This window comes from Sphaeramia orbicularis, chromosome 22, assembly GCF_902148855.1.
Source record: "Sphaeramia orbicularis chromosome 22, fSphaOr1.1, whole genome shotgun sequence".
In the NCBI taxonomy this organism is placed as follows: domain Eukaryota; kingdom Metazoa; phylum Chordata; class Actinopteri; order Kurtiformes; family Apogonidae; genus Sphaeramia; species Sphaeramia orbicularis.
In genome coordinates this window covers 32,675,386-32,690,845 of record NC_043978.1, presented here as the reverse complement: position 1 = coordinate 32,690,845, position 15,460 = coordinate 32,675,386, and the positions used below count along the sequence as shown (strand labels likewise).

At 38.6% G+C, this 15,460-nt stretch overlaps 1 protein-coding gene across 7 annotated transcripts in view; it reads right to left on the bottom strand.

Moving 5' to 3' along the window:
* The window catches only part of unc79 (unc-79 homolog, NALCN channel complex subunit), a 46,064-nt gene extending 35,846 nt beyond the window's left edge, over positions 1 to 10,218 (bottom strand). For 3 of the 7 annotated variants that reach the window (XM_030126759.1, XM_030126762.1, XM_030126763.1), the window contains exons 1-11: positions 10,050 to 10,216; positions 8,435 to 8,555; positions 4,920 to 5,233; positions 3,930 to 4,100; positions 3,617 to 3,712; positions 3,469 to 3,524; positions 2,535 to 2,664; positions 2,360 to 2,424; positions 1,460 to 1,548; positions 1,035 to 1,075; positions 791 to 819 (exon numbers count right to left, since the gene is read on the bottom strand). In XM_030126759.1, coding sequence (XP_029982619.1) covers positions 791 to 819; positions 1,035 to 1,075; positions 1,460 to 1,548; positions 2,360 to 2,424; positions 2,535 to 2,664; positions 3,469 to 3,524; positions 3,617 to 3,712; positions 3,930 to 4,100; positions 4,920 to 5,233; positions 8,435 to 8,555; positions 10,050 to 10,071 — 1,134 coding nt within the window. In that variant the 5' untranslated portion in view covers positions 10,072 to 10,216. Of the gene's footprint in view, positions 1 to 790; positions 820 to 1,034; positions 1,076 to 1,459; positions 1,549 to 2,359; positions 2,425 to 2,534; positions 2,665 to 3,468; positions 3,525 to 3,616; positions 3,713 to 3,929; positions 4,101 to 4,919; positions 5,234 to 8,434; positions 8,556 to 10,049 lie in introns of all 7 variants that reach the window. The other 4 variants (XM_030126760.1, XM_030126758.1, XM_030126764.1 and 1 more) reach the window with 4 other exon arrangements.
* Between the last annotated feature and the right edge of the window lie 5,242 nt (positions 10,219 to 15,460).

Genomic DNA, 15,460 nt, shown 5'->3' with positions numbered 1-15,460 from the left:
AAGTCTTTTGTTCAGATTTCAACAACAAAAACTCACTGTCATGATGTTAACATTCCTGATACTGGGGTAGTTTACCACATGTTCTCACTGGTACCAATGATCAGGCTACCAATATCACACACAATCATTTCTGAGACAGAGCAGTAATGCCTCATTTAATAATGAAAGAGGTGGTGGGAGTTTAAAAGGTTTTCAGAAATGAGTGAGATGAGTGTACTAAAAAAGGAACACAGCAGATTATAAACACTGGACAAAACAGAAAGAAGGCCAGCTGTTTCCCGTGACAACGGCAGGTGTCTGCTTAGCCTGACGGGAATATCAGAGATCATCTCGCACTCAGGTTTTTCCGGTGTCTCCCTGGAAACCAGGTTGGCGCCCTCGGCAGTGCATTCAACATCAGCGAACAAACATCACGCCCCAGCAGCTTCATTTAAAATGATTTGGCCTTTACTGAGCCACTTCAGTAAATTGACTCCTCAATGGAGAAAACTAGTTCATAAATAAATGACCTCGCCATGGATCACAGATAAAAATATATTCCGTGAAATATCTTCAAGGCTAACAAGGTTTTTGTTTGCACTGTTTGATTTGTGATTTTAAGATGTTTTTGACAGCTCGAAGCAGGACTTTGTTATTCTGAAAAAGCAGTGAAGTGAAGCAGTAATTCATCACTGATGACAGAAAACATTAAATACATATATATGGAGAATATTAAATGAGCTGATGACTAAATTGGCTGATGACTACAGACAGTGAACCATGAGTGCATGCTAGAGTGCAAATATCTTACCTTTTTTTGACAAATTGCAGATATCTCTGCTGCAAGAAATGAACAAAATTATTAAATCTGAAAATGACAGATGCAACTTTTTATAATCTGTTTTATGTATTATCAGGGAAAAAAGAAGTGGTTCTTTTGTAATATCCTTTGCTTATTTCTCATACTTAGATAAAATCATCTATTAGAAGCTTGTCTATATATTTTATTTTATATTATTTGTTTCTTCTCGTTCTTCAAGCTCTTTTTAGCTCACCTTGAGGCAGAAGCACATCAACGAGCCATTCTGCATGGTCTCTAAAAAGGTCAAAGAATATATTAACAACACTTGGTTTGCTGGCAGAGCGCTCCTCATTGTATATACGGAAACTTTCACCATATATATGCGCTTTCTAACAAGTCTTACATACATATTGTCCCTCAATTTCAAGACATAACTGCATGCAGTTACACAGTGGTGTAAAACACACCGGAGAAAAAATAAACTAGCGGCTGCCTGGTTTTGTGATGATGATCTCATTATCAGAATGAGGGTATTACGTAACCATGGCGACATGTTTCCCCTGACTTAAAGGGAGGGATAATGAGATAGGCGGTAGGTGATATATGTTTGGAATGGCATCTTATTGGAGGAGGGGGAGGATCAGGGGAGCTGACAAAAGAAGTGAAACAGATGCATACCCCGCAATCCGTTGGCTGCACTCTTCACATATATAAAGAGGAGGGGGCTTGTCTCCCAGGGCAACCGAAAGAGTAGGATCTATACACATCTGCAACATTAACACACATAGCATCAGAATACAAATAATGGTTTGAATCCAGCCAAAACCAGTAACATTTATGGCTTTTTGGCATATTTCTACACACAAACAGTCTGGTTTTGTTATTTCAGGGTGGGTTTCAAGGTCTTGCCCAAAAAATCTCTCATACCTCTGACAGGATGGTTGCCTGCATATGTTGCACTCCACTTTCCTGCAACCTGTGCCTGGCCCTGTGCGAAACCCCAGCGCTCATGGCCTCAATGTTCAGATGGTGCACTGTAATTTAGTGTGCTCACTTGATGCCACCCTATCCTCAAGGGATATGTGGGGTCACTGCTTCCAATTAAGCCCCCTCCCCTTGTACCCCCTCCCTGCTCCTGGTAATTGAAATCCGGCCCTTGTCCATGCCCCTGTTCCTACTCTATTTGTCAGTTTTGAGCAGTGTTGAGTAAAGGCAGACAGAGCAAATAAAACAGGCTAGCAGCCGAGGCCGGTGTAAAGGAAGCTGATATCATTACCCCACTCACACAGCTGCCCGGGTACACACTGATTTATTTACTGTGGGGCTCACAAAAGCAAATACAAAAGCATGTACTGCACAACAAGGCTGAACTGAAGAAGGTCTGGCACATGCCCCATCTATTCTACACGAACTCTCATGGGAGCAGCTTTTGAATACAGACTGCACTGCTAATCTCTCCTCTTAAAGGAGCACTGTAGACGAGCAAGGATGTAGAGGCGTCCGTGCTCATCCAACAGCCACAAATACATGACTTTTAAAGCATTTTTTTTTTTTTACATTTTCACAGAAAGACATCACCTTGACGGCAGGTTTATTGATGGCATTGTGGCACTCTATATGCTGACAATGGATGGGATTCCAGGCTGAAGAAGGACAGCAGCAGTGAGAGAGGAGAAACAGGGATGTGTTAGACCCTTAGTCATTTCAAAAATAAATCAATACAGCACATGTGAAAACATTAGCAACATCTGACCTGTGTACTGCAGCCCTCTGTATTCACTGATGGCCCCTGGTGGTTTCAGATTAGGCCAGTAATGAAAGAGCATCTGTACGGCTGGAGGCTTTACTTGCGATGGTCCATAGGATATGACATAAAGCAGATCCTACACACAGAGTAAATATCAGCTGTAATCACACACTGCAAGGATATCTGACAGTATTTGTGTGAATTAAAGGCAATTAGCTATATTTTATCGCATAGTTACACTACTTTTATTAAATTTCCATCTTACATATATCTGAACAGTTGTTTTGCATCTTAGCAGAGTTTTAACTGAGGGTTACATCAGCTGTTTAACCCTGCTTTAGTCCTTTCTCATAGCTAAGTTAAAGCTAAGCTAAAGGTTAACTGTAGCTTCACATTTAGTATTTATACCAGATGGGTGGAAAAAATATAATTAATTTTCCCAAAATATCAGATAACTACTTTAAATAGGCTAATTCAATGTGTACTTCCAAAATATATCTGCAGTCTGAATTCATGTCTTCAAATTAGCAATATTTAACATTTTATCTGCAACATGTTCAGTTTATGGGCAAAAATATTGGGACACATCACACCTTCAGCTTAGCTTACAGGACATAATAAAATTGTTCATGTTTGTTCTTGCCAATAATCATTTTTTGTACTTAGTGAGGGCTGTAGAAACTACATGGTTACTCATGATTTATAGTCAGAATATGATAAATATTTCAGAAATCCAGAGGCAGAACATTTAAAACAATTAAAATGATTAAATAAATCAGTGGAATTATTGAAGAATTATTAAAAGCAATCTTAATTTAAATAGAATGTTATTATGTTAAGACATAAGCGTTTTATAGCCCAGACCCGTTAGCAATGAAAAACCTAAATTCAATGTGTCTCAATACTTTTGTCCATTTAGTGCATTTATTGGATAAAATACCTTCCACACTTCCTGTTTGTGCTTCATTAGACACTCCAACAACTGACAGTGATATACTAGAAAGAAACAGAAGACATTAAAGTTATTATTCCGTAATATTCCTGATTACATTTCATTTGCCTGAAAATATTCAAATGTATTGTTTTACCTGGATTTGTGGTGTACTGCATTGCAATCATTAGCATAGAGGAGGCAGACAGATTGACATACGCCGGCACTCCCCCTTCCCTCCGAGTAGAACCCACTACAGACAGACAAGAAAAAAAAAAGAATAAATAAAACAGATAAAATTTGACATCAGTTTATTAAATTTAGGCTGGTTTAAAGATAGCTATACCTTAGATACCTATAAGATCCTTAAAAACAGAATTTTGTTGCATTTTATGTAGTTAATAGTAAATGATCCCACCGTATATGCTGAATGATTGTGTTTTCTTTATTATAAATCTTGTTATACTCACATATTGCCATGGGAAGGAAAGAGGTGCTCAGGTACTCAATGATGTCTTTGTGGAGGAAAGGGGGAAATGTAGCTAAAGTGGAGATCATAGTATAGGGTAAAGTGCTGAGAATATCATCACTGAGAAAGGGCAGGAGGCAAGTTGTTGTGTAAAATATGGATTGTCCCAGATCTGATGAGAAAAGGAGAAGGCAAAAAAAAAAAAAAAGACAAAGAGAGATACACAGACACTCATTCAATAAACTGTACATACAGTATTCACATACTGTATGCTGCCAAATATGACAAGTCTTCATGAAAACTCAGTTATCTACCAGTATAAAAGTTAAAAAAAAAAAAAAAAAAAAAAAAAAAAGAAAGAAAGAAAAGAAAGAAAGAAAAATCATCTGGAATATGAGCTTCAGTTGAAGACAGTGAGCTTATTTTAAAAGCCACTGAGGTAAAGCTGGCCCTCAGGAAAAGCAGTGCATTCTTGTCAGATGGGTTTTCATGCTTTAGAGTTTTTCTTTTTTTTATAACAGTGGTCAAATATTCATGAAAAATAAGAGCAGTGTGTGTGATGCAGCTGTAAGTGCTTGAAAAACTGTGTGGTAAGAAGTCTCAGATGTGATCTAAACGTCTCAAAAAGTGAGAACAAGGAAAGAAAAAAAAAAAAAAAAAGCATTACCTTTTTTGCCTATGTGCCAGTTTAACTTATATATTTGCACAGGACAACATTAGTAAAACATTTCTCCCACTTTACAAAACAAACATGCAGTCAGATATGATACACAGAAGAGAAGGCCTATGTCTGGTGTATCCAATGGCTTATGAACGATTAAGTTGACAGGATCCAGCGTGCTCCCAATCACCCCATGCATCCCTCAAGATCCTCAGCAGGACTTCTCTCTTCCCGTTACAAAAGAGGCCAAAAAAGCAGCAGTGGCTTCATGCAGGCCAGACGGCTCGGGGATGATGATGACAAACAGTGGTGCACTGGGCCTTGACTCACCATGCTGACCGTGCTGCAGCAGGGGCACCAGGTCAAGCAGGGTCACGAGGGTCACATAGAGGCCCTGATAGTCCAGAGAGGGGTACTCTGAGAGCTGAGCGTCCCGACTCTGCTGCCCCTGCCCCCCGCGGTCTGACGGGGCATCGCGCAGAACGCTGTAAAGGAGGGAGCGAGTAACTGTAGGGTTGATGGAACTGACTTGTGGTCTTAGAGATGGGGTGAGTGGGAATGGCACAGGAAAAAGACACATGGTCATGGGCACGGCCAAATTGGAAGCTTCCTGGTTCTCCTTCCTGCCTGTGCGGGACAGAATGCTGCTCCGGGGCGGGAGGGGAGGGGAGGGAGGGTAGGGGAGGGGAACAAGGGAAAAAAAGAGACAACAAAGACACAAAAAAACAGCACATTACATTGAAATGGCACTACAGAGACAGCGTAAATAGAAAAAAACAAACCCAGATAAACCCCACATAGGATGCAGTGTCTCACTATTTGACTGTATCACTAAAGGCACGGGCAATTTTTCCCTCCTTTATCTGTTCAGAGTGACTTGAATTCAATTTATCTCATTTTGTCTATCGTTGCACTTGGAAAACAAAAAAAAAAACATGAGCACAAACTGCAATGATCACTGCATCTCATGCGTATCTGGTGACAAGGAGCAAAAATATAAAAAATGGCATGTTTTCAGTGGCAACCCCATACTTCTCCAAAAAGGGACAGTGCAAAAGACTGTCCCTCGATGGCTGCCGTCGTCCAATCAACAAGGTCTGTGGCTACCATGCAAAAAAAAAGGCCAATGAGCCGTGGAATTGTTTTTAAAAAAAATGAAATTTCCTTGTCTTTAGTGGGGCTGTCAAGGATGGGAGTGACACCAAATTGGTTCGGGAAAATACAGAGGTGACACTTTTGAAACATGCTTCAGCCAGTAATAAACATGTGTGTGAGGTTAGATCAAGTGCTCCTAGGTCACAGCACATGTTTATTGCACCAGAGAAATAATGTCCGTATGCATACGTTATGATACTGTACCAGTATCATCAGGAGAAATAATGAGATCCAACAGGCATATGGATTCAGGTTTCTAAAATAAATGTAACAACTAATCTAGGATAAAGGAGAAACTATAATGACAAAGGAATAGGTTGTATAAGGGGGATGACTGGTAGCATTATGTTTGTGAGCTAATGCAGGATGGACAATTGTGTTTGCTGTCCCCTGGGGAAGGTGGTGGACAAATTCAATCTTAAGGGAGGAAAAAAAAAAGCAAAAACTAGTTGGGTTGAGTGTGGAGTGTCTAGGGGAGAGGAAGGGGAGGGGGGGCCAGAGAGCATTGCTCTTTTACTGCACATTATTAAAGAGCTAAGCTGTTCTATCAGGCAAATGATTGGGATTTATCACGAGAGCCCAGATTATAAATGCTGATGTATTTCTTTTCTTTTTTTTTTTTTTAAATTTCATTTTGAAAGGTCACTCAAAAAATAGATTTACAGTTTACATTTTGAGTTACATGGCAAGTGAGAAAGGGGATTTTGGTGAAAATTTATAACATAACATTAGCTGCATAATGTTTAGCCTATTCTGTCAACATCAGAATGCAACATTTACTGACTGATCCCCTCAAAGTTATACTCTGTAAGACTTCAGTCAGTGCAAATTCATTAATAAAGCTGTTCATTAATAAAGGGTTAATACACAACAACAGACTTGATCCCAGAGTATGACTTTTTCACTGCCCAATTTTCATATAGTAAAAACATCATTAATTTGAACAATGAACATAGACATAAACAGACACACTCACACGCATACATTGAACATATACACAAAGAGACACACACATGTGCATACATACATACATACAAACATATACGACACGTAAACATATACGACACATAAAACACATGTAGAAATGCACTGATACAGACACATGACATACATTTACTGTCAAACCCTGCACTATCAAAACAAAATCATGGACTATGTGTGCATCAGTAATTCAGAGCAAAATAGGACTTACTAAATTAACATGTGAAGTGAACACAAAATCTGCACTACCCAGAGAATAATTCTATATGATTCTGCATCCTGTAGTCTTTCTCATATGTGGAACATTTTGGCAAGAAGTCGGTATGGCTCACTGATGCTGACAGATCAGTTTGATTTAGAGGAATCGAATCAGAGATACAGCCTTCCTGTATTTTCTGTTCTGCATCTAACCTGTGCTAAACCTAAAATTGGTATATGAATCATCAACCGCTACCTCTGGCCATTTCAGTTTTTCTTTCCAGGAACATGACACATGCCTACTCCACTTTTCAAGGCTTGCTACTCCCACTTTCTCATATTCCATTTGCTTTTACTTTCTTCTCTCTATCTGACTCTGTCTTCTGTTGGTTTTGAAAAACACAGGTTTTTGGATAGTCTTGGAGTCCCTGTTGAGGAAACCAGACCCCTTTTACAGTGGGGAAATTGATTTGCTCTTCATATCTAAGGGCAAAAGGCTGTACTTTACAAAAATATGAAGCAACTGTTAACAGTGACATCATAGTGAGTGATTCTTTCAGCACTCAGATGACACTAGCCCCACAGAGACACTATCGTCACTTGAGTTAACACAGATTAAAACAGTTGCAGCTGCGGTCATGGTCCATCAGTGCCAAAGACATATGACAGCCTGAAACAGCACAGTAGCGACTGGTGATCGACAGCCTTTCACCGAAGCAAACCAGTGTACTCAGTGGAAGAATCATCCTGTCATAAACGGTAGAATTGAGGCCAGCTTCAAATCTCAAAGAGATGCACTCTAAGCTGATAACATTGATAAAGTAGGACATACAAATTCACCCCAGTAATCCTACCCTTTCCATAAATTAACTGATGAACTCAGACAGCAAAAAGAATTAGGCAACCACATGAAATACTCTTACTACAGTGTGTAAAGTCAGAAGCAATTCCAGTTACAAAGACGGAAAAAGGACACGTCATAAAATTAGAAGTGTCCAAAATGGCTGCCTACTTGACCTGTGTTGAAGCAGGAAATAACAAGCTGTTCCTTCTTCAGGCTTTCACAGCACCCAGGGGAGCAGACTGACCCTGCAACTGCAGAGCCAGAGGAGCTGACCTCCACCATCCCCTCTGGGAAGGACACAACAAGCCACCCCAGGGAGGCATTCGTCTAGCTCTAAACACTGCATCAATAAACATCTCTGACCTGTCTATTTCTGCTATAAGTTCATATGAAGTCACACAAAACAGCTTCTGCTTTTTAAAAAAAACACGATACGTCTCTACGTCTTTTTTATCTCCAGAAAGAAGACAGAATTGGACACTTCCCTCACCTTTTCTTTTAAAACCCTAAATTCACACTTGCCATTTAATGGTGTCACTGTCATCCCTGTTAAAAGTGTGTTAGAACAACCTACTGTAAGTGATCTTATCTAGTGATGAAGGAAGCTAAATATGAAACATTCTACAGTCTGTTACTTCACCTGTTGGCTCCAGAGCAGGGTACTTACCTGAGCAGAGTTTGGGAAAAGTATTTCAGTGTGTTTGCAATGTCTGTTCCGGAGGGCACAGGATAAATATTGTGTTGCACACGGTTGTGATACTCTTGCAAGTATCGTATCTTAGAGGCAACTAGACAAAATAAAGAGCAGAGTAACAAGCAAATCAACAGCTAGAAACTATTATTAAGAGCAAAAATAATGTAAAAGAAAAATGTCATTATATAATTTGAGATAAATGAAATGATTTAGCATGCATGAAGATGCATCTGCAGTTGCTGCAAGACATGCAACAGCTTGTAACACCAGTGCTCCCATTATTAGGTTAAACAAAGTGCATTTGTTCCCATGGCTCTGTGGCCTCCACCAGGTGACCTTTTTTTGGTGTTGCAGCGAGGTTACAAGAAGCCCCAGTGAAAAGAGTAACCTACTGCTTACAGAAACAAGCTCATGAACAAAAGGTTTCCAGTTCAAGTCCCAAGGCAAGCTGGGAATGTCTGGTCAGGGGTGAATGTGAGAGAGCACTTGTTATTCATCCCTTAAGAAACCATCCAGCCACCAGCCCTGAGCTGCTCACTGTTGTGGAGAACTGCTCCCTTGGGTTTTAAGAATATAAGGTATAGATATTACTTATTTTTTGCCTCGGTAAACATGAGTTAACATAAGTTGTAGTGGGTTATAGCTGACCCATTTTCACTGACTTTGGGCAGAGATGTTTTGCTTCCTCCCTGACCTGTAAATGACAAACCCCAAAATAAAAATAACAGCTGCGGGCTTGGAGCATGTGTGCATTAATGTGGTCAAAGCCTGTGCTGTAGAGCGCACATATCTGTGTTTTTATTATTTTATTTCTCATTTTTATGAAGAACTGTTATATTCTAAACCTTCTGATACCTGAAGACCCTAAGATGTGAACATATACATTGATGATACTTCACAGTACAAGTGTGATCACAGCAGCAGGATTTAAGATGAGCATGTTATACTGACTACTAAATAATATCACCACCAAGTAAGGAAAAATATGAGCCCCCAGCACAAGTTACAGCCCTGATATTTGGCTGATCAAACCAATAAAGTGATCAATAGCTGATTCAAAGAGGATCATTCAGTAATATAAAAGGGTTTGCGGATAAGCTGATGGAGGCTGCTTTCCACCTGTTCAGAAGCAATCGGAGGAAAGAGGAGAAAATAGCAAATAGCCATCAGTGTCTTAAGAACAGAAAGATGGGATCGAAGCACATGATTGATCAATCTATTGCCACCATATTGTTCAGTAAAGAATCTGTCAGGGCGACCTTGAGATCAGCAGCTCGCCTTTTTACACGCACCTCATCCAGCCACGTCAATCAAAGAAAAAAAAAAAAAAACGACTGTGAGATAACCAAGAAATTGTTTCCCCTTTAAATACAGATTACTACAGATATACACAGTGTCTTCTCGTGTGCACTGAGCCCTCCAGCCATCCTCTGCAGTGAGAGGACGTGTTGCAACCTGCCTTGGCAACCGCGGTTTCATCACCAAGGACAGCTCCCCTCGCTTCGCTTTCTTGTTTAAAACAAAAAATCTCATTTCCAGTTTCCTCATGACAAGACAGGAAAACGCACACACACATAGCCGTACTTACACTGCTCTGCCTTCGTAGACATTTCGCAGACACTTCGGGAAACATAAAGCCCACACTGCCAATTGTTTTAGTGTTTTTTCCTCCCCGGCGTTGTGTTTCCCTCAGTCGTGAAAAAGTGAATATACCCCCCTTGCAGCCCAGGCTCTGCTTGATTGTACCACTTTGCGCCGTGGATTTATACACCGTGGACTAACGATGAGGGGGTCGCTTTCGTGAGCGTATGGCCGAATTAAAACAAATGACCCATTTTGTGAGTCACTTTTAAGAATTGACTATTTTATTCTGTCATGGCGGAGAAAAACATGGATATCCACCGCCACAGCATACCTTTCCAAATGGACTGATCCGGTTTTGACAAATTGTCATTCAAGAATTCCAACAACCGTATCAGTCCTCTCAGAGCTGTTAATAGGAGAGAAATACCAAAGTACCGATTACATTTATCTACATATATCTATGTATTAATAAATCTGGGCAGAAAATAAAGGAATAAACATGCAACAGATGGTTGTCACATGTTTACCTGAGGGAAAGAGGAGCTTCAGAATGTTTGGTGTTTTATAACATTTAGATTTGGCTTTTGAGATTCACAGTTCTCTAGTTTTAGATGACAGTTAATTTTAGAATAACAAAATCCACCTCATTACCTAGTTTACAGTTGATTTTTTTTTTTTTTTTTTTTTTTTCTCACATTTTCAGTGTCTTCTACCATTATGCAACATCTTCATTATTCAGAGCACAACTCGGAGACATTAACAGGCTCCAGGTCTAAGCAAAGGAAGACAGAACCTCCCCATCATGATTTGTGTCAAGAACTCATATCTCCAGCTGATAAGAAGGAACATCCTGTCCCTGCAGTCTGCACCTGCAATGACCCTGCTGCCTGATACTATGATATTATGATATGTGATCAATTGTGTTCCAGCACATATTAGACATTTACCAAACCTCGTAATAATCTATGGCATCATGATGACTTTTCTCTAAATAGCATTTTTTTATTCTAGTATTTAGAAATGAAATATGACACAACAGATTGCTACAAAAGATTCTTTAGTTGTGCTTCAGTTTATAATACTTTAACCCATAAAGACCCAGTGCTACTTTTGTGACAGTTCCCAAATGAATCTTTCCCTTGAATTTAACCTTTGCTACATTATTTATCACCGTTTATTATAATATTATCCTCTGAATTTCACTTTTTTTTCCCCAGTGAAAATCATCTATTTTCCTATATTTAATTCACTGATCATGTTCATAAAAGCTCAGCATAAAGTCAAAGGTTATGATGTCAAAACAGAAAAAAATGATGAAAAAGTTACTTGTTCAGTAAGATATATCATTAACTTAACATAAACCAAGCATCTCCATCCACTGTCATTGATCCAACTCCATGGGTTTTACTGGTGAATCAGTGTTGTAGAAGATGACGGTGTTTGCACGTTCACTACTCTGAATGTCCAAATGGGTCATATCTGATGACTATGAACAGATGATAAACTGCATTTTACACCAATTATTTACATGTTTTAATAGGATTAGTAGTTTAGATCAGCAGATGCTTTTGGTCGACAGTTGATGTTTGGGTCTTTATGGGTTAACCTTTCTTAACCAGAGTGTGAATGTGAGAGCGAATGAATAATGGGTCAATAATGTAAAGCACTTTGGGTGCCTAGAAAGGTGCTATATAAATCCAATCCATTATTATTATTATAGGTAATTTATCACTATTATAATATTAGCCTCAGTATTTTGCCTTTTTTCTGTGTAAATCATGAATTTTCCAAAATTTAATTCACTAATTATGTAGATGTTCATAAAAGATCAGATTAAAGTTGAGGGTTATTTAATCAGAAACAGAGAAAACTGATGAAAAAGTGAGGTTTTCAGCAAAAATTTCAATAAGTGAACAAACGAAGTGTCTCTATCCACTGTCATTTATCAAACTCCATGGGTTTTACTGGTGAATCACATTAACTACAGAGCCTCTGAACGTCCAAATGGGTCATATCTGGTGACCATAAAATGATGACAAACTGCATTTTACTCCAATTATTTACATGTATTGATAGGATTAGTGGATCAACAGTTTAGATTAGTAGATGCTTTTGGTCGACAGTTGATGTATGGGTCTTTATGGGTTAACCTGTTTTAGGTAATTTATCACCATTTATTATAATATCATCCACTGTATTTTGCCTTTTTTTCAGTGTAAATTGTGAATTTTCCTAAATTTAATTAATTAATTATGTAGACGTTCACAAAAGCTCAGATTAAAGCTGAGGTTTATTAGATCAGAAACAGAAAAAACTGAAGAAAAAGTGACTTTTTCTGCAAAACTATCAATAACTGAACATAAACCAAGTGTCTCCATCCCCTATCATTGATCAAACTCCATGGATTTTTACTGGTGACTCAATGTTGTAGAAAATGACGGTGTTTCCACATCCACTATGGAGCATCTGAACATCCAAATGGGTCATATCTGATGACCATGAAAAGATGACAAACTGCATTTTACACCAATTATTTACACGTTTTAATAAGATTAGTGGATCAACAGTTATTAAACATTATAGATGAGTAGAGACTTTTGGTCTCCAGTGGCTGTTTAGGTCTTTATGGGTTAAGTAATACAGTAATATTCTCTCTGAATGCAGATCAGTCAGGGTTGTGGAGGGCATCTCTGTCGGTAGTCTGGGATATGATGCATGACCCATCCAGCGGGGGCCAGAAGTGTCACAGCAAACACACATATGGCAAAGACAGATTGCTGAAAGAAAGACAGAGAAAACAGAAACCTGCTTAAGTCATATGTTTCTTGGGATCAAATGACAGAACTCCACTAGGGGTAATTTCTACATTTTCAGTGCAAATGAACTTTTTAAAAACCAGTTCGATTATTTACAAACCTCTCCTGTCATTATCTGTTCTACTGGTAAAACAGAGGGGATTAAACACCTGTGTCCACAACAGAGGGTCCAGATCTTGGTGAGTCATCAAGTGATATACAATGCTCCCATTTATAGCTCCCCGACATGATATTCCCTTTGTCCCTCTGCACTTTGGTATTCCTAACCTGAGCCCAGCTTTGTAAAAGCCCTTATGCACGTCCCCAAGGACAGATCAACAGATTTATAGTGGTATAAACACCGGCCGCTATGTTGCACTTCCATCGTAGGATCCCTTTACAGAGGGCACAGATTCATGCTGACTTATGGATAAGAAATGAATAAAACATTTCACCCACTCTGCGGCCCAGGAAACACAGTTCGCTTGAATTCCTCGCATTAGAGGCAATAAAATGATGTATCACTGATACTGACTTCTAAGGACTACCTTTGTTGTGCTGTTTATACTACTGTGAGGGGAAGTGAAATTTGATCAATTATAACTTATCACCAGGTTGTGAAAGGCAAGTAAAAAAAAACATTAGGTGCTGTAGTAGAGCACTCAAGTATAGCATTAAAACAGGAATGTGTGTTCATAATGAAAACTGAATTATTCTTACCACTGGCCCGATCTTTTCCTTCGGTGGCTTGCTGTAGATGGTTGATCTGTGGCTTTGCATGATGGCTTTCACTAAAACAGAACTTGCCAGTGCAGGCCTCCTAAGGACAAGGATCATCTTCAACTCTTCTCAGCACAGTAGTCTCTCTGCTCGCCTGGAATTTTGAAATGCTTTTCTGGAAACTTCTCCTCACATCCTGTGAGAAATATAGATAGTCACCTCTTTCATCTAATTCCCATCTCTGTCCCTGGGAGGAGTCACTTCCACGGGCCAAAGACAGGCATGTAAACATACAAGTCCACTCAAGATTAAGAGGTCTAGCCCTGGGATAAAGTTTAAAGTTAAGTGATTAGGAGGACAAAGTTTGGAATGTGATGGGATTTTTTGTTCTCAGTAAAAAAAAATAGTTTCAGGTCAGGTTTGTATAATTCTGCAGCTTAACCCGTTAAGACCAAGTGCTGATTTTGTGTCAGTTCCCAAATGAAATTCTTTATATCTAACCTTTCTTAAGGGATTTATCACCATTTATTATAATATTATCCTCTGTATTTTGCATTTTATCAGTATAAATCATGTATTTTCCTGTATTTAATTTACTGATCATGAAAACATCCATAAAAGCTCAGATTAAAGTTAATGGTTATTATATCAAATCAGAGAAAACTGGAGAAAAAGTGACTTTTAGTAAAATATATCCTTCACTGAGCAAAAACCAAGCCCCTCCATCCACTGTTATTTGTCAAACTCCATGGGTTTTACTGGTAAATCAATGTTGTAGAAGATGACGGTGTTTCCATGTTCACTATGGAGCCTCTGAACATCCAAATGGGTCATATCTGATGACCATGAAAAGATGACAAATTGTATTTTACACCAATTATTTGCATGTTTTGATAGGATTAGAGTATCAACGGGTATTAAACAGTTTAGATCAGTTGATGCTTTTGGTCAGTGATGGCTGTTTGGGTCTTTATGGGTTAATTAAGAAACAATTTGCTAAGCCAGTATTGTACCTACAATTAAAATTTTTAAATGATGAGGACAAAACACTGAAGGAATATGTGAAATAAATATTATACTATATTAACTGTATTGCCTGTGATGATTTTGAATACTGTGGGGGACCCATCATTCAGTTCATTACAAAGATGTAGGCAAAAGTCACAAGTGTAGATTGTAACAAATGTAAGAATATGGTAACAGGTTGCTCAAGTGAACAATATGCCCCTAATTATCTAAGTGGTGATAAAACATACTACCAGGTACAGCTTGAGGGTTGATTTTGGTTTGTGTTAATATGTTTAATACAAATAGTTGAGAGTAAGATGACCTGATGAGTATAAAAATGAAGCATTATTTTTGAAAGTAAAGTCATTTTTGATGGGGAAAATGTATATTTTACTATATACTACCACTGTGTCACCACTGCAACAAAGAATAACACTGTCTATTTCAGTGCTTAAACAATATTATGCAAAATATCATTTTACAAACAAATCAATGTGGTTTCTTTTGTTTAGTTAAGAGTTAAATTTGTAATACACTAGTTTTTTCATGCTCAGGCTACTAATGAGGACAAAAGAATAAGGTGCAGGAACTAGAATACAGTGTCCTCATATTCAGAGGGAGATGGGTCTCAAGTGGTTAAGTTAACTTCAATGTTATTTCAAAAAGTTTCAGGGGCTTAGTAAGAACGAACAGATTTTCTATTCCTCTGTGGCCCTGTTGCAAAACTGCAATAGCCCTCGACCTGGGAGTGCACAAAATTAGGCTGTGATAAAACACTGTACTGTACCCAGGAGGACCTACAGTACATTTAGTGTATTGTGTCGCCTCCAACAGGACATAATAGGAACTTTAATCTGCAATAATGAAAAAAAAAAAAAAAATCATCTGCCAC